General features: G+C 34.8%; 1 protein-coding gene across 1 annotated transcript; it reads left to right on the top strand.

The window, feature by feature from the left end:
• The first annotated feature begins 105 nt into the window (after positions 1-105).
• LOC148941607 (transcription factor Sox-2-like) lies at positions 106-23,851 on the top strand. Its single transcript, XM_089104612.1, has 2 exons — positions 106-2,032; positions 23,628-23,851. The coding sequence occupies exon 1, from the start codon at positions 264-266 to the stop codon at positions 1,533-1,535; it is 1,272 nt and encodes a 423-aa protein (XP_088960738.1). The 5' UTR covers positions 106-263; the 3' UTR covers positions 1,536-2,032; positions 23,628-23,851.
• The last annotated feature ends 3,590 nt before the right edge of the window (positions 23,852-27,441 follow it).

The following is a 27,441-nucleotide window of genomic DNA, read 5'->3' as shown; positions in this document are numbered from 1 at the left end:
CATTCTTATCTGCTTTTGTCCTTTCAATCAATAAGAACGCCCCAATAGAATCTCTGAATAGCATGCTTTCAATTGAAAGGAGCAGACGTAAGTTGTGCTAGAACAGTGAAGGTATTCTATTCAGCTTTTAGTTTTTGGTTGAATAGCCTATAACCTGTTCAGGTATTTTAGGCTCTTTGCCCAGTGATAAACTTCTATTTAAAAAATAACAATAGATATACTTTTCTTCATGCGTGATAATTAGTGAACAATATAAAAGAATAATGGAGGATATTAAATGTGAAAATGGATTTAATAGAGTACATACCAACGGTACTACGAATCACGAACAAGAAATGTCTGGAATGATGGGATCTGCGCAAAATTTGTCCACAACCCCATCATCAACTGGATATTTACCACCCTCATCTCAACATTATTTTAGTGCATATTCTTCCCATTTTGGGTTGAACTACCCAGCATACTTTCAACAAAGTGCAGCCTATCCTCAGCAGCCTCAACATCACCTTCAACCCCCTCAACATTATGGTAATGAACTTTCACAGCAAGTGTTACACCATCATGAACAAGAGAGGGCTATGAGCTCAACCCCTGTTAGTGATTCCTCCCCAGAACCTCCTCTTGGAAGTCCGCAAGCTTGTCAGCAATCTAGCAATAACAATCAAGCTAATAGTAATAAAAATAAAGCACAGATTGATTCTAGAGTAAAAAGACCTATGAACGCATTTATGGTATGGTCCCGTGGCCAAAGAAGAAAAATGGCACAAGAAAACCCTAAAATGCACAACTCTGAAATTTCTAAGCGCCTTGGTGCTGAGTGGAAACTCCTAAATGAAACTGAAAAGCGACCTTTTATCGATGAAGCTAAACGTCTCAGGGCTGTACATATGAAAGAACACCCTGACTACAAGTACAGACCAAGAAGGAAAACAAAGACATTATTAAAGAAAGACCGCTATCCCCTCGGTGCCGGGCTTATGCCCCAAGACCCAGTAAAGTGTCAGTCTCAATCAATTTCTAGGGACTTATATAGTATGCCTAATGGATATTTAATGAACGGGTACAATTACGATCCTAGTGCTTATCAACAACATATGAGTTACAACCAGCACGTAGCTGCTAATGGGTCGCTTTATAGCCGATACGACATGGGTAGCGTACACTCCCCTAACATGACTCCTGTTGGTGCCCCATCTCCCAATCAATATACTACAACTAGTTATCCTGTTTATTCAACAGCCGGATCCCCATACTCTCTACAAACAGCACTCGGAGCACCTTCCGTCGGCAGCACTGGCAGTTCTCATAGTCCAGTGAGTGTGAAGTCTGAAACCCCTACCCCGACTGGTTTAGGGCCAAATAATGGTGTTACAGGCTTAAACGCAGTTAAGAGAGAGTATCAACCCCCTACTGCTGACCTTAGACACATGATCTCTATGTATTTGCCTCCTGGGGGAGATCCTAACGGAATTCATAACGCTATCTCTCATGGACATTATGCTGTGACTGAGCAGCCTATGCCAAATGCGATGTAGAAAAAACTGTTCCTAAAATAATCCCACATTTAATAAAATATTTAATTCTTTCTGTGATCAAGGAAGACAAACTTTATTCATTTTACGTGAAACGTTTTCTAGGAATATTACCTGACTTTGAACGACTACGTTTTAATCAAATATGGTGTTTGTTTTGAAAGTTTGATGCCCCGAAACAGAACGAATCTTGTCCTGCCTTATGATTAAGAATTTCCAACGATTTGAGGAAGAATTTCCAAGAACTGGCTTAGTGTAAGTACAAACTCTGTACAGACATAATATGAATTGTGATCTTTGTGACTTTAATTGACTAAGCTGACCTAGATTCATAAGACTATTTATGACAATTCTTGAAATTTGAATAGCTATGAGTCAATGATGACATATCTTGGCTGAACTATAGGAATGGTTTGTTAAGGAAAATTTGCTGCTATTTCTCATAAATCAAATTGTTTTTTTAATCGGATGAATTGTTAAAGTGCCAAACACGATTGAATGTAAGTAATTCCTTTTCTTACCAGTGTTTTAAGAATAAAGCGAAGATTTTCGAAGCCGATGAAATAGTGAGTCGTTCTGCGTTGCGTTTTTAAAAATATGTATATCTGTATGAAATTATGTATTTTCTATGATGTTAAGTCTGGTTAAGTATCTCACGGAGAACAAACATTGTTAAATGCGTAAAATGTAATAAAATATGTCAAATCATTATTCTTTGGGTATTATATTTTGAGTTTTCGAATAGTTAGAGAGGTTATTTAAGCGGAAGATAATTGCTGAAACTAACCGGACCGTTCTGCATGAAGGATGGCTATGGTCAACCAAAAGGCGTTATGTTACACAGAACATATTTTGAAAGAGAGTGGAAAAACGGAAAAAAATGTTTCAGGTTTTGAAAAATATTAATAACCAAAAAGTAAGCTTTTTCAAGGTATTTTATACCCAAGAAAAAATATAGATTAGATTTTTCTATAATATTCCTATTGTTTCTTTTATTCTGTATCTCTATCTTATTTATATTATTTATATATTATATGCTTTCTATATTTATGTTATTCCTACATTCTATGCTATACACACACACACACACATATATATATATATATATATATATATATATATATATATATATATATATATATATATATATATATATATATATATATATATATATATATATATATATATATATATATATATATATATATATATATATATATATATATATATATATATATACAATACAATTTTTTTTATTAAAATCTTCCTTTTCCAGCTATATATTTTAACTAGATGTGAGGTTTTTTTCAGTAAGAATATTTCTTTTAAAACGTTGCCCCCCCCCCACCTGACATATGGCTAAAAAAACATGTCACATAATGCCTATTGCACTATGTTACCTGAGGTGTCTTATACGATTTCAATTTTTTTCTTGCTGTGAAGAAATTCAATTTCCCTTAAGCTTATGGTTCAATGAAGTTAATAAGAAATTAGAGTAAAAAGTGACGAAGGTTTGAGAAGAAAGTGTGGAAAATCATACGAGAAAATCGTTTATTGGTAGCTATCAAACCGTGTTAAGTTGTCGAAATTTGAAAAGAAAATTTGGATCAAACAGTTCGTGGTAACGAACTGTAAGTAAGGAGCGACCCGGCTCAATGGTAACCAAAACTCTAAAAAACGGAATTTTAATACCAATAGATACATCAAAAGAATCACATTTTAATGCTGATTTCAAATATATAAGTTTCATCAAGTTTGTCAAGTATATAAGTTTAATTTTACCTATCAAAAGTTACGCGCCTGAGAAAATTTGGCTGATTTTCGAAAAAAGGGGGAAAGACCCCCTAAAAGTTATAGAACCTTAATGAAAATCACACCATCATATTCTGCGTATCAGAGAACCCTACTGTAGATGTTTCAAGCGCCTATCTACAAAAATGTGGAATTTTGCATTTTTTGCCAGAAGAAAGATCACGGGTGCGTGTTTCTTTGTTTTTGGGTTTTTTTTTCCCAGGGGTGATCGTATCGACCCAGTGGTCCTAGAATATCTCGGGAGGGCTCATTGGAATGCAAATTAAAAGTTCTAGTGCCCTTTTTAAGTGACCAAAAAAATGGAGGGCAACTAGGCCCCCTCCCACGCTCATTTTTTTCCAAAGTCACCTGATCAAAATTTTGAGATAGCCATTTTGTTTAGTATGTTCAAAAATATTATAAGTATGTCTTTTAGGATGACTTAATCCCCCGAAGTTCCTGGGAGGAGGGCTGAAAGTTATGAACTTTACCCAATGTTAACATATAGTATTGGTTATTGGGAAGTATACAGTACAGACGTTTTCAGGGGAGATATTTCCTGATAGTGGGGGGGGGGAGGGGGGCGGGGGTTATGCAGGAGGATTTTTCCATGAATGAAGTTTTCATGGGGGAAGGGACATTGCTATGAAGGGGACGCCGGATTTCCCAGCATTATTTAAAAAAATCAAAAATTAAATATAAAAAAATAATCTTTTCAACTACAACAGCAGCAACATCAAAACTTAAAACGGACAGAAAATATTACATATATGATTAGGTTCACCCCCTTGTCAATACCTCACTCATTAAGCCAGAGATTTTTTAGTACTTTCATAAGAGCTATTTATTCTAATTACCGGCCTTTGTGATTAAGCGGTCATTTTTAAAGAATTGGAATAAAATTCGAACTTTCGCTTAAAGAGCAAGGTATTGAATAGGGGGCGAACCCCCTAATATACGTATGAAAAATTTAATATAGAAGTTCGTTACGTAAGTTAATTCGTAAGTTACGTATATTTAATACTAATAAAAACGTTCTTAAAAAAAATGAAACAAGTTTCGAGAAAGCCATTTAACCAAATAAAAGTAAATTAATATGAAAATTTTGTTTTAATTATTCATGTACTGTGAGCCAAGATCAAAACCTGCATTTATTCAACAACGTTCAAAAAATAAATAAAAAAAAACAAGTTTTTTAACTGAAAGTAAGGAGCGACATTAAATCTTAAAACGAACAGAAATTATTCCGTGTATGAAAGGGGCTGTCCCCTCCTCAACACCTCGGTCTTTGCGCTAAAGTCTGACTTTCTTGCAACTCAATTTTTTTCAAACAATAAAATACTTCAGCGTAAAGAGCGAGGCGTTGAGGAGGGGACAGCCCCTTTCATATACGGAATAATTTCTGTTCGTTTTAAGTTTTAATGTCGCTCCTTACTTTCAGTTAAAAAAACTTGTTTTTTTATTTAATCTTAGACAGAAAGACCTTTTACACCCAAATCCAACTTTCGTGATTTGTATAATTTTTTTTTTTTTAATTTGTTGCCTCTAAAACTGAATCGCCACCTTCAAATTTCCTGAGTCAAAGATTTTGAGAAGACATAATATTATAGGCCTTTTACACCCAAATCCAACCTTCATGATTTGTTTAATTTTTTTAAATATGTTGCCTCTAAAACTAAATCGCCATCTTCAAATTTCCTGAGTTAAAGATTTTGAAAAGGCACAATATTATATATTTAACAGGTTATTAAGATGCAAGTGGGGCCTTTGGCAAAGCCAAATCTACCATAAGCCGCCGACTTACATCTAAGAAGTAAACTGCAGCCGAAAAATGTAGTATAATTCATATATTTATAGATTTTAAGCAACAATCGAAAGCTTGTAATAGGTATACGAGAAGAGATACAAGTATGCAGTGGCAAGGGACTTAAAGTCTTCCCCCCTCGTAAAAAGTCAAGGTACTTGGCAGCTATCCCAACCACACTCAAGACTTGACCTTAGGTTAATCATAATGAAATATAATACTTTAGAAACAAAATTATGGAAACTACAACAGAGAATTATGGAAAACAGTCCAACCAAAACGCATTATATTAAATAACTAACCTAATCTAAATAACTGTATGTGTTATATATTTAATTAAAATATACCTATATAGTAGTTTATCTCACTGAAACTAAGCTAATTATCTCCAAATGCAGACAGTGAAACCGGTTTTACTCATATCAAGAAGATGAGTGTCGTCGGGATAACTGATAAGTACTGCAGTCAGTAACCTATGTCAGGATTATTCCCATGATTTCTTATATTTTTGGCACAACCGACCGATATTTTCGTTTCGCACTTTTCTAAGTATGTCCCCCTCCACAATAGCACTCCCTCTGAAATAATTACCAGCCAGAAAGCTTCAATTGAAAAGCAAATTGACTTTTAAATAAATTTAAGTTATGTTGGATATACACGTCAAACATAGAGAAAACAGATACCGTTATAAATGAATAAATTAATCCTAAAAAGAACAGAGATTAAAAAAAAAGAAAAAGAATTAAATCACCAGAAACAGGTATAGAGCAAAAAAAACAGTATAAAAAAAACACCATAATAATACAAATTTCTACAAAAACTTAGTAAAGGTAGACTGAATATTTAACATATTATACTTAATTCAGTTTTATATACTAATAATCACAGGGGCCGATCCAGGATTTTTTTTAGGCTGGGGGCGCAAAATAGGTTGATAAAAAAAATTTAGGGGGGGGGAAATAGGTTGATCCGATAAACTTGCGTAAGGAGCAAGTTTAGTTAACGCAAACTTGAGTTAATTAAGTAAATTAAACTACTTTAGACTATGCTAGGGGGCGCGCACCCCCCTCGCCCCCTTCTGGATCTGCCACTGAATAATCATCTAATTTCAATAGCTCACTTCTATCTGCTGCCTTATTATCAAACGTCTACAACTAATATATTATAGTCAGTAGTACTAACAGTAATATATTAGTTCCGGGAAACTTTAGCTATTTTGATTTTTAAATCACATTGTTATAAATGGGAAGATGTATTAAATATATTGAGTTTTCAGTAAAGCGGAAGCGACGCTCTTACCTTTAGGGGGCTTATGGGCATTAATCTTACTCTTATTTATGGTAATGTATGTTCGTTATAGTCTTGAATTGAATATTTATTCTAAGGCACGCTATAGTCCTGCCTCTGATATTAAAAAATATGCATGCTCCAGTTATTATTATTTGAGTTTTAGCATTAATTTTAATTTGGAAAAAAAATGCATTTATGGGCCTTTGCGTAAAGTTTTCATGCTTCTGAATAAGTATATTGCGTTTAACACGTTTCTAGTATATAAAAAAAAACAAAAAAACAAAACAAAAAAAACAAATGAACACGCATCCGTGATCTTTCTTCTGGCAAAAAATGCAAAATTCCAAATTTTTGTAGATAGGTGCTTGAAACCTCTACAGTAGGGTTCTCTCATACGCTCAATATGATGGTATGATTTTCATTAAGGTTCTATAACTTTTAGGGGTTCTTTCACCCTTTTTTCTAAAATCAGCCAAATTTTCTCAAGCGCTTAACTTTTGATGGGTAAGACTAAACTTGATAAAACTTATATATTTGAAATTAGCATTAAAATCTAATTCTTTTGATGCATCTATTGGTAACAAAGTTCCTTTTTTTAGAGTTTCGGTTACCATTGAACCAGGTTGCACCTTACTTATAGATTGTTACCACGAACTGTTTGAAAAGTAAACTTTCATTAGATGTGAATCCTTTCAAGACTTTTATGTGCCAGCCCAGTCCATTTCAAAGACTTTTTCAGGGGTGAAGGTGGCCCACAAACCCCCTGAAGCTCATGCCTTGGCTAATGAACTTTCGAAGTGGTCTCAGACAAGTGCTTTGACGCTTGCCACTAAATTACTAATATACCTGTATCTGAAAATATAGGGGTATGTTTCTTAAAAATATATTTTTTGTGAAATTTGCTAATTTTTGGTTTTTAGAATACTTTTCTGAAAGATAAAAAACTATGAAAAAATTGCTTTCTTAGGCCATCATTTTGCAAATTTCCGGGGTCTTTCAGAGGATATTGAGCAATAATGTGTTTAACTTTTATTCTGATAGATTTGTCTTAAAAACCAATTTAAAGTACAAATTGCACTTATAGCTTCAACCTGCAAGTAAAGAGCAAACTTTGTCAATAAAAATGGAAACCCTAAAAACGCATTTTGATTATAAGCGAATCTATTTTGTACATTAATTTGCTCAGTCAATACAGTAAAATTGCTCGTCAAAATAACACAAGAATGTTTGAAAGATTTTTTGAAAAGAGCTAAATATCCCTAAGAAGGTGTGTGATTTCAATGAAAGTGACAGGAAATTACAATTTATGTTAGGAGGGCTATTGCCCCCAAAACTCATCGTTCTGTGCGCTAAATTCTCACTAGTGCTTTATTGAAAACATCTAAGAAATCACCAAGTTTTGTGAGCTATGTTTTTTACTGGTTCTCTTTCAATAAATTTTGACTGAAAATTTTACTGCTTATAGAAAATGTGAATAAATTGACACTTTACTGAAAACATTTAGAGCTGGGGTGGATCCAGGATTTTTTTAGGGGAGGGCGCAAAATAGGTTGATCCGATAAAATTTTTAGGGGGGGGGGGGGCAAAATAGGTTGATTCGATAAACTTGCGTTAGGAGCAAGTTTAATTAACGCAAACTTGAGTTAATTGAGTAAATTACACTACTTTAGACTACGCTAAGGGGGCACCCCCCCTCAATCTGGCACTGATTTAGAGTGTAACAAATATTGGCGGCTCTGTTTGCTCACCTTTAATAAAATTTGAACTGAAAACTGCATTGTTTAAAATGAATGTGAATGAATTGGCCTTTCCATTCAAAAGGCTTGTGGTAAAAGCCAAGAACGCTCTTTATTTCATTGTTTTCGTGTTTAAACATTTGTTTTGAAGCACCAGGGAAGAAAAAAAAACTATTGTGTAAAAAATTGAGGGAGGTAAAGGCCCTCTCATGCACAGGATTTCTCCTCGTTTAAGCTATAACATAAGTTATTGTTTTAATCTGAAAAAAACTTGTTACTCTATTTTTTTTAGCATTATAGTCAGGATTAATCATAAATGTTAAAGGGGGGGGGGGCACAATCTGCCACAACCTTCTTCTCTTAACATTGTACTTTAACTATTGTAAAACAAAACTTCGAGAAGAACGGCTTGGGTGTAATTGTTCTTCGAAATAGAACAGAATTTAAGAGGGAGGCTGTCATCCATCATAAAACCAATACTAGGCCTATATAGCCTACACCTGAGTTATAATTTTTATCACAAAGCGAATGTTTTAAAAAACTAAAATTTCTTGTCAAAATTACCCGTTTCTATAATAAGAGGAAATTTATTATCTTCTCAGGGTCTAAATTGCACAATTGTTTTTAATGCTTTACCCAAAAGAAAGTGTGCTCCCGCCCCTTTTTGGGGATGTATCCCCCCTAAATTTCTTATAAGTGTGTAACTTCCCAGCAATAATCCATAACTGGATTAAATTTATATAAACGGAAATATCGAGAATAGCAAATTCTTTCGATATATATTTTCTTGTAAATTTTTCTGTTTTTAGAGTTGTGGTTACTATCGCCACGGCTCACCCTTTGCTTACAGTTCGATAACAGGAACTGTTTGGCATCCAGTTCATACGCTGTGAACATTTGTTAGCTTACATAAAATTATTTTTAATTTTCAAATTGACCAGGTTGAAGCATTTGCATCCTCATCAGCGGCGGATCCAGAGGGGGGCCCCCCTAACGTAGTCTAAAGTAGTGTAGTTTAATTAATTAACTTAAGTTTGCGTTAAATAAACTTGCTCCTAACGCAAGTTTATCGGATTAACCGATTTTGCACCCCCCCCCCTAAAAAAATTCTAGATCCGCCCCTGATCCTTATTAAATTCTGCACATTATTGCATAGCTGCACACTATTAGGGCAGGTCGTAGGGATCCTTTGTTTTGCGAGGAGGTGGAGACTGAGCCATCGCAGTTTTAGCTCGACAATTTCAAAATTTTCCTGAGAGGTCCCTCAGTTCAATATGAAGAGATAATTTGCCCCCAAAACTTCCTTCTTCTGTCATATGTTGGAAGTGTATAGAGGGGGAGGGGGCTACCTTTATTCTAAAGTTTAAAATTTTCATCCAGATGGTTCAAGAGTTTATGTTCTTGCGCAAGAACAATGCAACAAAAAGTTTACGAATATATAATTCACTAGATTAAAAGAACACCTGCAATTACCATTTAGTTGTGTTATTGCCTTATTAATGGCTTTCCAGATTTGCACTAATTAGACTTTATCGCATAGAGCGCGTAGTTAAGGCACTGGGCGCCTGCCCCCCTTATATTTGTGATGATTTTCTATGCGTTTTTGTTAATTACACGGAAAAGAGACTTGTTTTGGTTTAACAGATAATTAACTCAACTTTACTACTTAGCATAAAACCGAATAAAATCCCATATGAAAGTTTTACTAGTAGATTCTTTGCAAAAAAAAAATAAAATATAAGCAAATAATCTAAATTGCTATTGTAATCAGTCCAGGCTCTGAAATTTATGGTATGAACTAGCTTGTTGCTAGCTTATTTGAGTTGATCACTGATAAAAGGATAACTTACCGTTAAAACAAAATAGCCTTTTGTAGATAATTTAAACCGTTTAAAATAGATAGGAAACAGTTAATTTTCATAGGAAGAAGTTTAAGTTTGTATAATAAATTGAGTGCATGCACTGTCGAAGGATTTGTTTGGCGGGGGGGGGGGATATTAAAAAGAAACAGAAATTTTATTTGATAAGTTAAGTAAAAATACCCGGAAATTGGGAGAAATTTAGGATTCGGAAGAGCGGTGGGGGGGGGGGGAGGGTTCAGGCCACATGGCCCCTCTTCCTGCTTACGTCCATGGTTGAGTGTGACTGTAGATAAGCGTTGGTAACAGTGTCAGTTTAAAGGCTTAAGTGATACACTGTGTAATCTGAGATACAGAGGTTTATAAAAAAGTATATTATATGTTGGAAGTATTTCAGCAATAAAGCTTCCGGACAAAGTGGAAATAGCCTATGACTATTCTGAAAAAAATATACGGTTTGATTCCGTTCGGATTATGCATCATAAGAAACTAGCAATGTCCGACCCATACTATAGTCACAACAGTGGATAAAAATACCAGGATTTATGAATCATCTGTAAAATTCGTTGATTCCAACATCAAGCTGGCACTACATAATTCAAAATTTGAAATGGCAAGAATTTGATTTAAAAACCCCATATACACATTATAAATTGCTTTGAAGTATTTTCTGCCAACACTGTGTCTTAGTATCGTTCGTCAAATTTGGCAGAAAATGGGAAAATGGTTGTTTCAAGCTTCTGTCTTTTTTTTTGGGAAAGGATTTTTTTGGGAAAGGGGGGGGGGGAGAATAATAAAAAATAAAATTTACTCGGCAATTTTAGTAAGAAATACCCAGAATTTAGGGGAAATTTAGGATGCAAAGGGGAGGAGGGGTTAATTTAAAATTTAGTTTAACTTAAAAATTATAATTTTAGTTTTTTTGTTTAACTTTTTATTTTATTAAGCTAATCCGCCTTATATTTTCACTCAGATTGGTACGTCATACAGAATGTTGCACAATTCACCAGATTACGCACGGGGTCATTGGATCTGTTGTCGTTCGTAACTTTGTTTTTATCCCCTTTTTGTCAGGCTAGCGTGCTTCTGGCATTAGGGGGCATGCCCATTTTTTGGTAGGGGGGAAACAAAGGTCATTTATCTAGATTAGTCTTATTGAACATCACACAGGGTGGTAAAAGAAAAGTTGGACGCCCCATATCAGGCGGCGATAAAACTAAAAAAATGATTTTAAATTTCTGAGTATCTCTTTGGAGGTGGTGAAAGGAGAAGCTCTGAACGGGGGGAGGGGCGGGGGGGGGGTAGAGAAGAAGGGTTTACTAATGCGTTGGCTTCAGGTGACTTAATAATGCAACAAGTTTGCGTTAGTTGTATGCAGGCCCCTATTTCAATTGACTATACTCAGTATATAATAAAGCATTCATGTCGTGGTCGGCCTGAGAGACCCTCTAGCACGCTGTTTAACGTCGAGACCAAGATAAATATCCATCGACCCGTTTATAGGGATTGATGCTTTATCTTTCTTGACCAACTATCGTTGCAAAGTTTCTCACAATGTGGTTGTATAGCTTTTATAATTAACTTATATGATCAAGGGTATTAAACAAAAATGAATCATCTCATTATTTGCCTTAAAGTTTAAAATTTCACCTAAAATATTTTGTTATTGTTAATAATGGTGACGAAATAGGAGACCTGGGTCAAATTAATCCCTTGTTGGCGCTGATTTTGTCTTCAGTCAGTTGAGTTTCAATTTTCGTTGAATGTCAATTTTCGTTGAATGCCACGCTTGGTATAGTTCCATCATATAGGGCATAGTCTTAAAACGCCTCGCACAGTTCTAGCACGCTTGACACACTATTGCCACGTTTGGCACGCGCCGCCAGGTGTACGTAATCTTTAAGAGTCGCTCCCCCCTGCCCAAGTTTGAAAAGAAATGCGCAAACTTGAATGCATTACGTAATATTTTATAGTTGAAATCTTACAGCTATGGACTTTTTTTTAGGAGGGGGGACTCTTGGGCCAGTAGACCCTTCCTTACAAACGCGCCTACAGTGGATACGTGTTTATCTCTGACCTTACTTCTAATACCTTTAAGTAAAAATTTACCCTCAGCGCTGATTGTTATTACGAATAATAGCGAATAAGAAATAAATCAAAAGTGACGCAAAAAGTAGATTCCAAGAGGAAGTGGAAAGAAAGATTAGAGAAATGGTTTTATTTTGGTTAAAAAATGTCAAAAGAAATTTTTTTTCCCGTCTGAGCTATTACCGTACACAGATATATAATTTATGTTTGCTCTAATTCCTCTTTAAATAAATAAAGTGAATTATTGTATTCTTTTGTTTTGTGATAAGGATTAGAAGAACACATTCATAAAGACATTTATTGCAACATTGTGCCTCCTAGTTGGGTTCCACGCAATAATGTGGCTGCTGCTTGACCATGAGCCAAATGCCTTGAATATCTAATGTCTGACGTCAAGTAATTGTTTTTCTCTTAAAAAAACTAAATAAATGTAAAATTTTAAACTTGAAATTGGGCATGCGGAGGGCAAGAAATGGGGCTCCTCACCCACTCCTAAATCGAAGATTTTGGGAATCATTTCAGCTTTCTCCTATACTTTGTAAAATTTGCTTGTTTTTGGAGCTGTGAGAAACACCTTCTCACCATTGAAATCAATTCCTTCATATACTTCAGCGAGCGAAATTAGCAAATACACTGACTATTTTGCACAAAATTTTGAGCTAACATAGCCCTTACAACTGAAAAATTCTGGCTTGAGAATCTGTTTGCACGCCAAATGTAGGTTAAAAGAGGATCACCCAACCCTTTCCCCGTCCGAATCCCTCTAGATTCAGTAAAATAATCTCACAACCTCTGTAGAATGAACCAAAGACCACCGGTAACTTAAAGGAGTGAAAATTGGTGCTAGGGCCGACAAAAATTACCAATGCCATCTAGAGTTTTTATAATGCCATCTGGAGTTTACTGCAACACCATGTTGCGAGTAACCTGCTGAAAATGCCGTATAAGGTCCTTCGGAAATTCAGTATAGGTACACCATACAGGGAGAGTTAGAAATCCCCTGAAAATTTGGTATGAACTATTATGATGGTTTATGTTAAAGTTTAGTTTTTAGAATTTTTAATCTGTCGTTTTTATTTGATATTCGTAATTGTTTTATTCGAGAAATTGAGATCAGGCCCTTATTGGCACGCGAATTTTTGCCGATCGCACTAATTAAGCTAGTTCTACCTTATTATCACATAGAAAATTTCAAGAAATGCCCGACGGTAGATGGCATTGCTGACTTTTTTGACAGAAGTACCTTGTCCCGCTCTAAAGTTACCCAAACTATTTGGAATAATCGACTAGTTTATTGCTCAAATGACACAGTAAATGAATACAAACACGTACTGGAGCATCAGGAATGGATCATTACTTGACCATCCTATTTCTCAGCCCCAAAAGTGTTTGCCTCTGAAAAGCCCCTAAAAGTGTCTCAGCCCCTGGTTTGAAAAGGTAATAGATTTCTTCAAAGATTGGTTTTGTTTAATATTTTTTTTCTGAATGGCCTATTCCTTAGTCCAAAAGAGAGAGCGATTTAGACCATAAAATTGCAGGTCTTGGCTACATCATTACTTTTTTATTTTATTGTATCCATCAATTCGCTTTGGAATCTTAGGAATTTTTCTGGTAATACAAACTATTCACAGCTTTAGACAACCCGTGGTAAAATGGAAGCAACGAAGAAACTCTTCTGAATATGTTGTCAGGTTAAAACGATTTAATTAGCTTATGTGGCAATAGTGCCAGATCAAAGCACTTGAAGCTAACGAATGAGGAATGGATCAATATTGCGCCAGTCTTCAACTTTATTAAAATTTATATGAGGTTCCATATTTTTTGGTAAACTTCAATATTAAATCTCTTTCAACGACTATCTTCAGGCCCATTCACGATGAGATTTTACTAATTCGAGATTTAGCTAGGGGTAGTATTAGCGGTTTTTCATAGAATTTTCTGATTGGCTAAAAATCCTATGACAATTTTGATCGGCTAAAATTGGCACTAGCTAAATCTCGTTATTGTAAAATCTCACCGTGAATGCCTTAATAGCTAGGTGGCTGAAAGTCCACAATTGCTTCTCCTTGTTCAACTTTGATTACCTAAGCACACGGGAACAATAACTCATTCCTGGAACGACTTTTTAAAGCTTTTTGAAGAAGAGTAGCTTTTTTAGTGCATCAAGCTTGGTTATCTCAGAAAGATTATTTTCTTTAACTATATGAGAAATTGATATCCTAAGGCTCTTACAGCTCCATTTTTCCGCAGAAATAGCCATTTTTGGGTAATTGTGTAGAAAGCGGTAAGTGCGCGAAGAGTGAAGTTTCGTTAATGCTAATGAAATAAAACAAAATAGAATGAAAATATAATAGTTTATGTACAAAATTGGGCTATATATTTGCACATTAGGGGTGGGTGGGGGTTCGGAAGCATAGCATATATTAAGTAACCTAACCCAACCTAGGTACCTTTTAGTCGCCCTAAACCTTAAAAAGCTAAAGTTTAAATGTAGTTCCGGAGTGAGAAACCCTTTGTTTATGCCTCACTATTCAGTGGAAACCTGTTTATCAATGGCATGTTTGAGATATCGATGCTGTCTTTTATTGCGTACTTACCGCTTTGTACATAAGTACCCGTTTTCGTTTTATTCATAAAATTCAATTTGTTTTTCGCACCAAGTTCATGCGTCATGACGGTTCAGCGGATGCTGACGGTTCAACGGCTATTTCAGCTGGTGGTGAATTTGCGCGATCCGTGAACATAGACATAAACTGAATTAGTTTTATACGGCTTCATTCAGTTTTGTATGGCTACATTCCTAATATCAAAGAGTTAGTTTTTTGGAATCTTTCCCGTTATACCTATACCATTATTTTAAACGTATTTTTTTGTCGTTTACGGGTTCGAAGATGAAACAAAGGAGTGATGTATGCAAAATACATGGAAACCTATAATTTTGGCTATATATTTGCACATTAGATGGGGGGAGGGGAAGTGAAACGTTTACGGGAAGAATACAAGCAAGTATTTTAGGATTTTAGGATTACTTAAATCATTTCTGAAAGTTTGCTTTAACCCCAACCAACCCAAATGTGAAAATAAATAGCCCGAACTATATGTTTCCCGTGCATTTTGCCATATGTCACTCTTTTGTTTCAACTTAATACTTCAAAATTAAAGCAACTTAATCCACGAGTGAATAGTAGCATAAGTATCAAACAATTCAAGGTACCGATCTGTAAGTAAGAAGTAACCTGGCTCAATAGTAACAGAAACTCGCGGAAACGGAATTTTGATATCAATAGATACATCAAAAGAACTAGATTTTAATTATGATTTCAAATATAAAAATGTCATGAAATTTAGTTCTACCCATCAAAAATGTTAGGCGCCTGAGAAAATTTGCCTGATTTTCAAAAAATGGGAAAAGACCCCCTAAAAGTTATAGAACCTTAATGAAAATCATACCATCATATTCGGCGTATCAGAGAACCATACTTTAGAGGTTTCAAGCTCCTATCTACAAAAATGTGGAATTTTGCATTTTTTGCCGGAAGAAAGATCACGGATGCGCGTTTATTTATTTATTTATTTATTTCTTTTTTTCCAGGGGTGATCGTATCGACCAAGTGGTCCTAGAATATCATGGGAGGGCTCATTGGAACGGAAATTAAAAGTTCTAGTGCCATTAATAAGTGACAAAAAAATGGAGGGCAACTAGGCCCCCTCCCACGCTTAATTTTTTTCCAAAGTCACCCGATCAAAATTTTGAAATAGCCATTTTGTTTAGCATGGTCAAAAATACGATAAAAATGTCTTTCAGGATGATTTAATCCCCCAAAGTCCCTGGGGGGAGGGCTGAAAGTTATGAACTTTACTCAATGTTAACATATAGTATTGGGTATTGGGAAGTATACAGACGTTTTCAGGGGGAATTTTTTCTGGTAGGTGGGAGGAGGGGTGGGTCGGTTGTTATTTGGGAGGATCTTTCCATGAAGTAAGTTTTTATGGAGGAAGGAACATTGCTATGAAGGGGGCGCCGGATTTCCCAGTATTATTAAAGAAAAAGATCAAAAATTAAATAAAAAAACAACAAGTTTTTCAACTGATCAACTGATTGTGATTAAGAGGTCATTTTTAAAGAATTGGAAAAAAAATTCGAACTTTAGCTTAAAGAGCAGGGTATTGACTAGGGGGTGAACCCCGTAATATACGTGTTAAAATTTATGAATATAGAAGTTCGTTACGTAAGTTAATTCGTAAGTTACGTATATTTATTACTAATAAAAACGTTCGTAAATAAATTTAAACAAGTTTTGAGAAGCTATTTAACCAAATAAAAGTACAATTAATATGCAAATTTTGTTTTAATTATTCATGTACGGTGAGCCAAAATCAAAAACTGCATTAATTCAAAAACATTAAAAAATTAAATAAAAAAAAACAAGTTTTCTTAACTAAAAGTAAGGAACGTCGTTAAAACTTAAAACGAACAGAAATTATTCCGTATATGAAGGGGGCTGTCCCCTCCTCAACGCCTCGCTCTTTACGCTAAAGTTTGACTTTCTCACAACTCTATTTTTTTAAACAATAAAAAAACTTTAGCGTAAAGAGCGAGACGTTGAGGAGGGGACAGCCCCTTTCATATACGGAATAATTTCTGTTTGTTTTAAGTTTTAACGTCGTTCCTTACTTTCAGTTAAAAAAAACTTGTTTTTTTATTTAATAAGGGAAAAGATCCTTGTAAAATTATTTCCGTCTTTGGTTTAGTAGTTTACGATTGAAAAATTTTACAAAAATGACCCTGAAGGCTAATCTTTTTTTCTCTTTTTTTGTAAAGAGAATATCGTAGTGATCGAACGGTAAACACTCTCATTCTCAAGATAATAATATTTTCAACTGTTAGTACGATTATACCGTACGAACGTACGGTATAGGTACGGTTAGTACGATAACACCATACGAACCTATACGGTATGATTATACCGTATAACCATACGAACGGTTAGTGCGATTTAATATTCAACGGCTAGTACGGCTTGGCTATGATTTTATTGGAGCTTAGCCTCGATTCAAGCTCAGACTTACGAGCAGAGTCAAGCCCCGCCTAAAGCTTGGCTCAGGTCAGTACTTTCTCTAATGGTAAACTGAAAACGAAACCGATCACAACGTATAAACTCTTATTTTAGTAGAAATTCTTGGAACCAAAAACAAGAATACCATAACAAAAACAAGACAAAAATAAGGAAATATAAAAATTCGGTACTCCTGTATTAAACGTACTCTTTTATGTACTGCAATGGAAACCAGTCACGAAAAACCCGTTTTTGACGGGCTAATTCAAGACACCGCTGTAAATGCTATGCATAGCGTGGTTTTCATTGCGTATACGATATTTAAACTGTTGTTTTTTGGGGTTTAGGGAGAGGAAAGGTACCTAGGTTAGGTTACGTAATAATATATGCTATGCTTTACCCCCTCTCCCCCCCCTAATGTGCAAATATATATCCTAAATTTGTTTCTAAACTGTTATATATTCATCCTATTTTATTTCATTAGCATTAACCAAACTAGCAGTATATAAAAGAGTACGTTTAATACAGGAGTACCAAAAATTCTTTCTATAACAAGTAATGTTCATTTTATTTGTCTTCTAACATCAAAATACTTATTGCTGGTTGAAATATATGATTTGTTCTATGATTGCCCTCCCAGTTAAACTGCAGCCAAAAAAATAGAAGGGAGGGAGAGGAAGAATGGAAAAGAGGAAGAATGGAAAAATATTGATTGCTTGGTTTAGTTTTTTTTTTTTTTTTTTTTTTTTTTTTTTGTTTTTTTTATGTGGATCATTGTATCTAATGATTTTTTTTTCCTTATTTTTGGTTTTTATTTTTGTGTTGAATCTCTTTAAGGTGCGAATGTGTGATGTTGAAAATGTTTCTGTTTTTTATGTATTTGTTTATTTTTGTTTCTCCCCTGTTTTTGTCCTGGCCATAGAGCCTTACGAGGGAGTTTATATTGAAGTGTATTTTGTTGAGTTTATTGATTGAATAAGATTGATTGATTGATTGTTATTTAGCGTCTTTGACTCCTTTTGAATTAGCCTGGTCAAAAATGTCTCAAGTCAGGTAACTCTTTTTGATCCTTTTGCCAGCGTCCTATAAACTATCTTACATTATTTGGGAATTAAATGTATGATAATCACAGTTCAGTGCTTTTTTTATAATAAAAAATGCTTAACTACTTTTGACAGTAAAGTCTTCCTTTAAGGGAAAAATATACATTTTTATTATACAAAACCTACATGGCTTATTTTCCCTATTCTAATAATGAAGTATCGTTATAAAGTTCATAAATATAACTTTTTGTAAAGTTAACTTTTTTTATTAATTGAGTTGTTTGCAATGATCGTGTTTTATTTTTTTTCCTTTTAACAGTTAATAAGCTATGCCCCAAGAAATTTTATGTAAGCGAGTTATAGGCTACGTAAGGAATTTGTCTCTCACTTGTTTTCTGAACCATTTCGTTCGCGACTGAAGGATTTACACAACAAGCAAGAATAAAACTGTGCTACCAAGGCCGTATCCAGGGGGCAGGAAGTTTGAACCCCCCCCCCCCCCCCCCGAAAGGTTTGTCTGGATCGTAAAAACGTAGCAAAAAGGTTTATAAACACATTTTTATGCGTTATTGAAGGTTTTTTTTTATAAAACCCCCCCCCCTTTAAAAAAATCCTTTTGTAAACACCCTCCCGAGAAAAACCTGGAAACGGCCCCGGTTGCTACCATTTCAGTTTTCTTGGAGGAAAAAAGGTTCCCGGGGTGATCGTATAGACCCAATGATCCTAGAATGTCTCAAGAGGGCTCATTCAAAGGGAAATTAAAAGTTCTAGCGCCCTTTTTCAGTGACCAAAAATTGGAGGGCAACTTGGCTCACCGTACATGAATAATTAAAAAGAAATTCGCATATTAATTTTCCTTCTTTTGGCTAAATGGCTTTCTCGAAATTTCGTTCTCACGTAACTTACGAATTTCTGTATGTATGTTTGTATTACCTATATTAGGGAGTTCGCCCCCTAGTCAATACCTTGCTCTTTACGCTAAAGTTCAAATTTTGTTCGAATCACAAACCCCTGAATCACAAAGGCCGGTTTATTAGAATAGATAGCTCTTTTGAAAGTGCTAAAAAAAAACTTACACACAAACATATACACACACACACATCCCCCACCCCACAACCACAAACAAACACCAAAATCCAAACACCCAAACACAAAAAAACACAAAAAACAAAAAAAACCCAATGAAAAACAAAATCACAACCACTCAACCCCAAACACCAACACAAAAACACAAAAACAAAGACAAAAACACAAACACACACACATACACACACACACACACACACACACACACACACACACACACACACACACACACACACACACACACACACACACACACACACACACACACACACACACACACACACATTTTTCTAAGTTTATCGCCAAGTTTCGGGATGTATGGTAATAATTTTTAAATAAACATAATCTCTCTGTTTCTTTCAGAACCGAATAAAATGTTGAACATTTTTTTAACTCAGGAAAGGATAAAACAGACACTGTACTGGGTAGTGGTGTCTACAGAATCCCGTTTTCTTGTGGAAAATTTTACATTGCTAGAACCCATCAACAACTAGGTGAACGTTTGCATGAGCACAAAATTTCAATAGATAAGTCCCTGAGATTAAAAAATAACAATGACAACTTTGATTCGGCATTGGCTTCGCATATTTTCGTAAACCCGACCCATCTAGTTCTGTTTGACGAGGCGGCTTTAATATCAACTGTTAATGGCGTACCACAAACTTTTAAGGAGGTAATTGAGATAAAAAAATATATGAACCAAAATTTAGCAATAAATAGAGATACTGGAGATATTTCATTAAGCCCAATTTACGACAGTTTAATCTTGAAGGACTCAATCAATATTTTCACCCGAAAAAACTTAAAAGAACCTATTTGCATATCTAATGAAAACCGAAATTGTAGACCAGCCAAAATTAATGCAATACTAAAGATCCTTACACAATCATCTTGGTAAATTTAATTTTCATTGATTCCTGCCTGGTTTTTTTTTCAGTGTATATTCTGTCTTTGTACAGGAAACTTCGAAAGGTTAGATTCTCGTTTTTTTTTTTTTTCTTCTCTTTTTTGTTTTTGTTTAGCACTGAGGACGACTTGGCGGAGGTCTTTGTCGAAATATTTGCTTATATTTTGTCTTCTTCATGGTTCGCTGGCTGACAAAATCCTCGTTTTTTCACCCTTTTTGACTTTATTTTTCATTTTGTTACTTTCTCTCTTCTCTGAGTTTCGTTTGTCATATATATATATATATATATATATATATATATATATATATATATATATATATATATATATATATATATATATATTATATATATATATATATATATGTTACCGTGAATGTCCTATATTTTGTTAATGTCGACAATCACCGGTGAATGTCCGAAATTCCTTTTCCTCTGCTTAGATTCAATTAGCTTCGCGTGTCAGCTTCTTCAGTCTTATGCAAGCTATGATGGTAAAAATTAAAGTTAGATTAGGTTAGTTTATGTTAGGCTAAATTCTAGGTTAAATTTGGTTAAAAATATAAGAAATGGATTAAAAACCTAAGCCAACCTAACCTTTCACTGTCAAACCTTGCTTTAACCTGAAAATTGACTGGTTTGGTGGGTGAGAAGTGAAAAGTTGACTTGCCGATGTGCAAACTGGTTATGTAGAAAAAAAGATTCAATTGCTATTTCACTGTAATTTATTGTACACTCAATTTAGGCCATATCTAGTATTTTGGTTCTTGGAAGGGGGGAGTATTTTGTTTTTTTCACAAAACAAAACTTTAAAACGCATCAAAATATATTTTATGAATTTTTGTTACGTTTTTAAGATTCGGACAAAAATTTCAGGGGCGGGGGTTAAACCCTATAACCCTGGATACGGCCTTTCACTTAATCTGAACTATAATGAATGAGCTTGAAAAATTGTTTGAACGAGTGTGAAATCTTTTCGATACGAATGACTTATGTTCTTGAAGGAAATAGTTTCAAAGAACAATTTCAAAGATTTTCTCGTAAGTCTATTGTATGCAAAAATTAGGTTTTTTCTTTTTTTAACAGTTGACAAGACTGACTGCAAGGAATTTTCTATGAGTAACTTTCACTTAGAGAGTTTTTCGCTATATTGTTTCCTGGACCATTTCGTTTGGATTGAAGGATTTGCACACAAAAAAAAAACAAGGAAAAAAAAGTAGCGCCGTCAGTCTCCTTTGAGGCAGTAGAGTGAGGAGTTGGTCGAAGGCCAAAAATTCTCCTTGTGACAGCAAGAATACGGAAGTCCTATTTTTACCCCAATAAAAAATATATCCCTCTTTAGATAGACATTTTACGAATGTTTTGAGTCTTAGAGCAGACAGAGATGAGTAGGTGTTCTATACCAGTTGTCAATTTTGTCCATGTATATTTTAAGTTCGGAGTAAAGTTAAGAATTAAATTGTAAAATTTGAGTTTATTTTCATTTTAAAAAAATATTCTTTTTTAATTTTGTATTCTTCAACAACCTTACTATCAGTCATGCCAATAAATACGCACCCCCCTCTGTGAAAAATCTCCCCCCCCCTGTAAAGTTCTCACCGGACCATTCCCTCCTCGTCGAAAATTCCCCTGGATAATTCTCCTTACTTTTATTTGAATTTTTTTTTATTTCTTATCTTTTTTAAAATCACTTCGGATATTCCTCCCCCTCCTTGTGAAGGATTTTCCTTCACAATATATAAAATAATAATAATAGATAAATGAAAGTAGCCTTTCAATTATTTTGGAGGGCTTATCATTGTTATTACTGCCACTAAACGTGTGTGAAGAATTAGCCAGGGCCTTCTTGCACACCAGTGGCAGATTCAGAGGGGGATGAGGGGGTCTTGCGCCCCCTAGCGTAGTCTAAAGCAGTGCAATTTACTTAATTAACGCAAGTTTGCGTTAATTAAACTTGCTCCTAATGCAAGTTTATCGGTTTAACCTATTTTACGCCTCCCTAAAAAAAAAAATTTGGATCAACCTATTTCGCCCCCCCCCCCTAAAAAATCCTGGATCCGCCCCTGTTGCACACACCATTCAATTCCGTTTATTAAATTTAATTTACTGGTTTCATTAATTCCAGAAGCGGTAATAAGCATCATGTAGACTTTCACCCTTAAAGGACTAAATATTCAAATATCTGTTTTGACTTCTTCCAAATCTTACCGCGTCACTCCTCCAACTGTCAATCAGAATATGACACAATCAAGCTGGCAATCATAAAGCTCTCTTCTGTTCTATCAGATTAGAGCACTTCAATTTGCTCCAACTGGGGGGTCTAAAAAGAAGGCCATAACTCCAGGGGGTAAAAAACGCTTTACCCCAACACACGTAAACATCCTATTCTTATTTTATCAATGGATGAATACTACCCTAATCATCACCGTTCGTCGATTCGTAATTTGATAAAATTATTATGTGAATGTAGAAAGGGGCCGTAATGGGGTATTCTTAAGGAATTTGGGAAATTTATTTACAAATTAAGAGGATGAGATGGGAATGTTTATTGCCTGAGAATTTATTAATTTGAGATTCGGTTATGCGCTATTTGGGTTAAGTAAAGCGTTTCCAAATGAGCATTGTGCAGGTTCAAAATACACAGTTTAAGGTTCTTGACTTTCAATTGTATTTCTCAAGTTTTTTTTTTTTTTTAAACGGGCCACTTTCAGTATTACCGTACTGTAAGTAGTCCTTACGCGGCGGAAATGTGCCACGTATGGACGAACAAGAGGCGTTACACCAGGTGACGGAAAGTGGGCCCCTCAAATTCTTATGGAATAAATCTAAAATTTATTTTTCAGTGACAGCTAGGACTTTGCTCTTAAATTCCAAACCTTTGACGAAGCAGTTTTGAATAATCTCCATTAACTACATTTTTTCTATTTAATTTATCTATTTACAGTTAGGCTATTGTGACTAATATAGTTGAGATGTTGAGCATAGCGACTGTAAGCTAAGTGTAGCAGAACTGTGCGACACACATGGCACTCTGGGAGTCGGTGGAATGCGAGCAAGTCTTCGCTTTATCCTCCTGTATGATGCTCCTGCGGAAGTATTAAATGAAAGAATTACCCCTTTATTTCCGCTATGATTTATTAATTTTAGGCATATATTATTTGCCTAGAAAGCCATACAAGCCTATGGCTTTCTCCTGTGTTGAATAAAAATAAAATAAATAAAAATTAAACCTTAAAGAAAAAAAATGAGCCAAAATAAGCTATTTCTTGCATAACAACTCTATTTCGTATATCTTAGGTGAACAAATTCATACCTGCTTGCTATATGTTACCAGTTTAATTGTCAACTTAAATGCCATTGTTGAAAAATAAAGCAACAATTTCATATCGATAAAAACTGCTCAAATTACTTTCAGTTGCAGCCTTTTTTTTTGCAGGAGTGCCAACAAATCGTTGTTGAATGAAATCACCTATGCCCGTTTCCAGCAAGCCAATCAGGATATGTTAAAGGTGTATTGAATTGGAACGATTCTAATGACTCTACTCGTCAATGCTTAATTCATTTGTTGCAAATATTTTAAAACGGCGTCTGAACGACTTCCCGAATTTTATGAAGCTGTTGTAAATAATCTGCAAAAAAATAAAATATCTTTGAAATATGGATTATGCAAAAGGTCTGAAAATAGTATACATACATTTTCGTACTAAAAAAAGTAAATAATGTTCTTCAACAAAAAGGGTCGGTACTTGTATGATATACCCCCTGCCTAATATTCTTCTAACATATTTTTCTGACACTCAATCCTATTGAATTATACCTAAGTTATCTAAGTATGATAAAAATATAATATTTAGAAACAAATTTGGACTATATATTTGCAAATTAGGGGGTGGGGTGGGGGTAAAGTATAGCGGGTCTGCACGCCTAATGTGTCAAGTACAATTATTCTGCATATTATGTAGTAAGACTTGTTTTCTAACTTTTCACTATCCAATACTTTACTCCCTCCCCCACCCCCACCCTAATGTGCAAATATATAGCCCAAACCATATATTTTCTATCTATTATGTCACTTCTCTTTGTCTTGTCTCACGCTATGCTGAAAGAAACTAAAAAAAAAAAAAAAAAAAAACGTTCTGCAATGCGTCAATGAATGGACAGCTTGAGCAGTAGGGGGCTTATCAAACAGTTAGTGGTAACGAACTGTAAGTAAGGAGCGACCCGACTCAATAGTAACCGGAACTCCAAAAAAAGGAATTTTGATACCAATAGATACATCAAAAGAATCAAATTTTTAGGCTGATTTCAAATATATGTTTTATCAAGTTTAGTCTTACCCATAAAAAGTTACGCGCCTGAGAAAATTTGCCTTTTTTTTGAGAAAAGATGGAAACCAAGGCCGTACCCAGGGTTTAATTTTCGGAGGGAGTTTTACTCAAAAAAAATTTCGGGGTGGGGGGAGGGGGGTTTAAAAAAAAACTAAAAAAACGCATACGAAATTTGTTTATATCCTTTTTTGTTACGTTTTTACGAGTCAGACAAAAATTTCCGGGGGGGGGGCAAACCAGGTAACCCCCCTGGATACGGCCCTGGGGGAAACACCCCTAAAAGTAATAGAACCTTGATGAAAATCACACCATCAGATTCAGGGTATCAGGGAACCCTACTGTAAAGGTTTCAAGCTCCTATCTGTAAAAATGTGGAATTTTGTATTTTTTGTCAGAAGAAAGATCACAGATGAGTGTATTTTTTTTTTTTTTTTTTTACCAGGGTTGATCATATCGACCCAGTGGTCCTAGAATATCGCGGGAGGGCTCATTCAAACAGAAATTAAAAGTTCTAGTGACCTTTTAAAGTGACCAAAAAAATGGAGGGCAACTAGGCCCCCTCCCACGCTCATTTTTTCCCAAAGTCACCCGATCAAAATTTGGAGATAGCCATTTTGTTCAGCATGGTCGAAAAATATAATAACTATGTCTTTGAGGATGAATTAATCCCCCACAGTCCCCAGAGGAAGGGCTGCAAGTTATGGACTTTCCCCAATGTTTACATATAGGCCTAGTATTGGTTATTGGAAAGTATTCAGACATTTTAAGGGGGGATTTTTTCTGGTAGTGAGGGGGGGGGGTGGATCGGTGGATACGTGGGAGGATCTTTCCGTGGAGAAAATTTTCATGGGGGAAGGGACACTGCTATGAAGGGGGCGCCGGATTTCCCAGCATTATCTAAAAAAGCGATCAGAAATTAAACAAAAAAACAAGTTTTCAACTGAAAACTTTTCAACATATAAACCTAAAACGAACAGAAACTATTAGGTATATGATTGGGTTCACCCCCTAGTCAATATCTCTCTCTTTACGCTGATTTTTTTTTAGTACTTTCATAAGAGTTATTTATTTAATTAATGGCCTTTGTGATTAAGGGGTCATTCTTAAAGAATTTGAAAAAAATTCGAACATTAGCGTAAAGAGAGAGGTATTGAATAGGGGGTAAAGCCCCCTAATATACGTTATAAAAATATACGAATATAGAAGTTCGTTATGTAAGTTAATTCGTAAGTTACGTATATCTATTACTAATAAAAAAGTTCGCAAATGAAATTAAATAACTTTCGAGAAAGCCATTAAGCCAAAAAAAAAGTAAAATTAATATGCAAATTTCGTTTTAATTATTCATGTAGGGTGAGCCAAAATCAAAACCTGCATGAATTTAAAAACGTTCAGAAATTAAATTAGAAAACAAGTTTTTTTAACATAAAGTAAGGAGCAAGATTAAAACTTCAAACAAACAGAAATTATTCCGCATATGGAAGGGGCTGTCCCCTCCTCAACGCCTCACTGTTTACGTTAAAGTTTGACTCTTTCTCACAACTCTATTTTTTTAAACAATAAAAAAACTTTAGCGCAAAGAGCGAGGCGTTGAGGAGGGGACAGCCCCTTTCATATACGGAATAATTTCTGTTCGTTTTAAGTTTGAATGTCACTCCTTACTTTCAATTAAAAAAAAGTTATTTTTTTTATTTAATCGTACAAGGACCAAAGGATCTATTCGGCAGTTTCGGATTTATTTACTACAAACATTTAAAACGACGTCTGAACAAGTTTCAGAACTTTTATGGAGCTATTAGAAAAAATACTACACGTAAAATATATAATTCAATATTATAATACACTGAATTTAAAAGATATACAACTAAAATAATTAATGATAATTAAATAGTTTAACTAATAAAGTAAATGATAAAGTATTAATCAATTAATAAATTTAAAATAAAACGAAATTTCGTCAAAATCCAGGGGGGGGGGGACAAAGCTGGAGCCATTTTTCCCAAATGAAATAAAAATGATACTGAAAACTGAAAATTGAGCCGTATAGTACCATGAAGTTAAAAATAAACCAGAGAAAACTGACCTGCTTCTGTGGATGCTTGAATTATACAGGCTTATCTTAGTTCTGAAAAGAATTATGAACAAACTAAATTTCAGATGGGTGGGGGGGGGCAGACTATAGTCCGAGGGGGGGAGAGGAAAAGGAGGTTTTAAGGGCACTTGTCCCTCCTCCTGCTCCATAGCAAATTATGGCCCTGAAGGCTGTACTTGCATTCATGCCAGATTTATTTGTTATATGATCTGATTTTTTCCATTTCCATTATTTTGGATTTCATAAGCGAATAATTGTCCTGTCGACAATGGAAAACGCTGATATATTTTTTGCTTTTTAAGCATTTGCCTTCTAAATTTACAAAGTTTATTTACTTCCGTAACAGCAATTGGCTTTGGAACGGCCCCTGCGGAGTTAGAAAGGGGATGAAATTAAAGTAATTAATATAAGCTATCATATTGAGAAAATTACTTATTTTCTCACTATGATATCCTGACTGCAATTTGATATTTTTTATTGCCAAATAATGTTTCAGGCGTGACGCATTAGGGTAGTTCATTTTTTTACCGACACGATTTCACAACGGGTTACCTAGATGGGAAAAGCCTTTTTTAAGTTGTAAACGTTCGGTTTTAACGCTTGGAATCCAACTACCCGGTTTTAGGTGTTTATAAACACTTTAATGGAAATTATGCCAAATCTGACGTTTTTTTGTTATTACAAAGAAAGTGAATTTGTTACTTTATTGGTTGTACGGGAGAAATATGTTGTACGCGTAAACAGTTGGTCTTCTGGCGGCACAAAAGAAACCCATAAAATAAAAAATAAAAATGTTTCAAATTTAAGTAATTATGGTTGTAGTGTTGGAT

The sequence above is a fragment of the Artemia sp. Qi Xiang Cuo genome, chromosome 18, assembly GCF_049724085.1.
Source record: "Artemia sp. Qi Xiang Cuo chromosome 18, ASM4972408v1, whole genome shotgun sequence".
NCBI classification, from domain to species: Eukaryota; Metazoa; Arthropoda; class Branchiopoda; order Anostraca; family Artemiidae; genus Artemia; species Artemia sp. Qi Xiang Cuo.
Note: the sequence above shows the minus strand (reverse complement) of the source record. Positions and strands in the feature narration are given on the sequence as shown.

Bases quoted from the DNA above. Each gene is read 5' to 3' on its own strand.
- LOC148941607 (XM_089104612.1), top strand. From the start codon at position 264: ATGGAGGATATTAAATGTGAAAATGGATTTAATAGAGTACATACCAAC.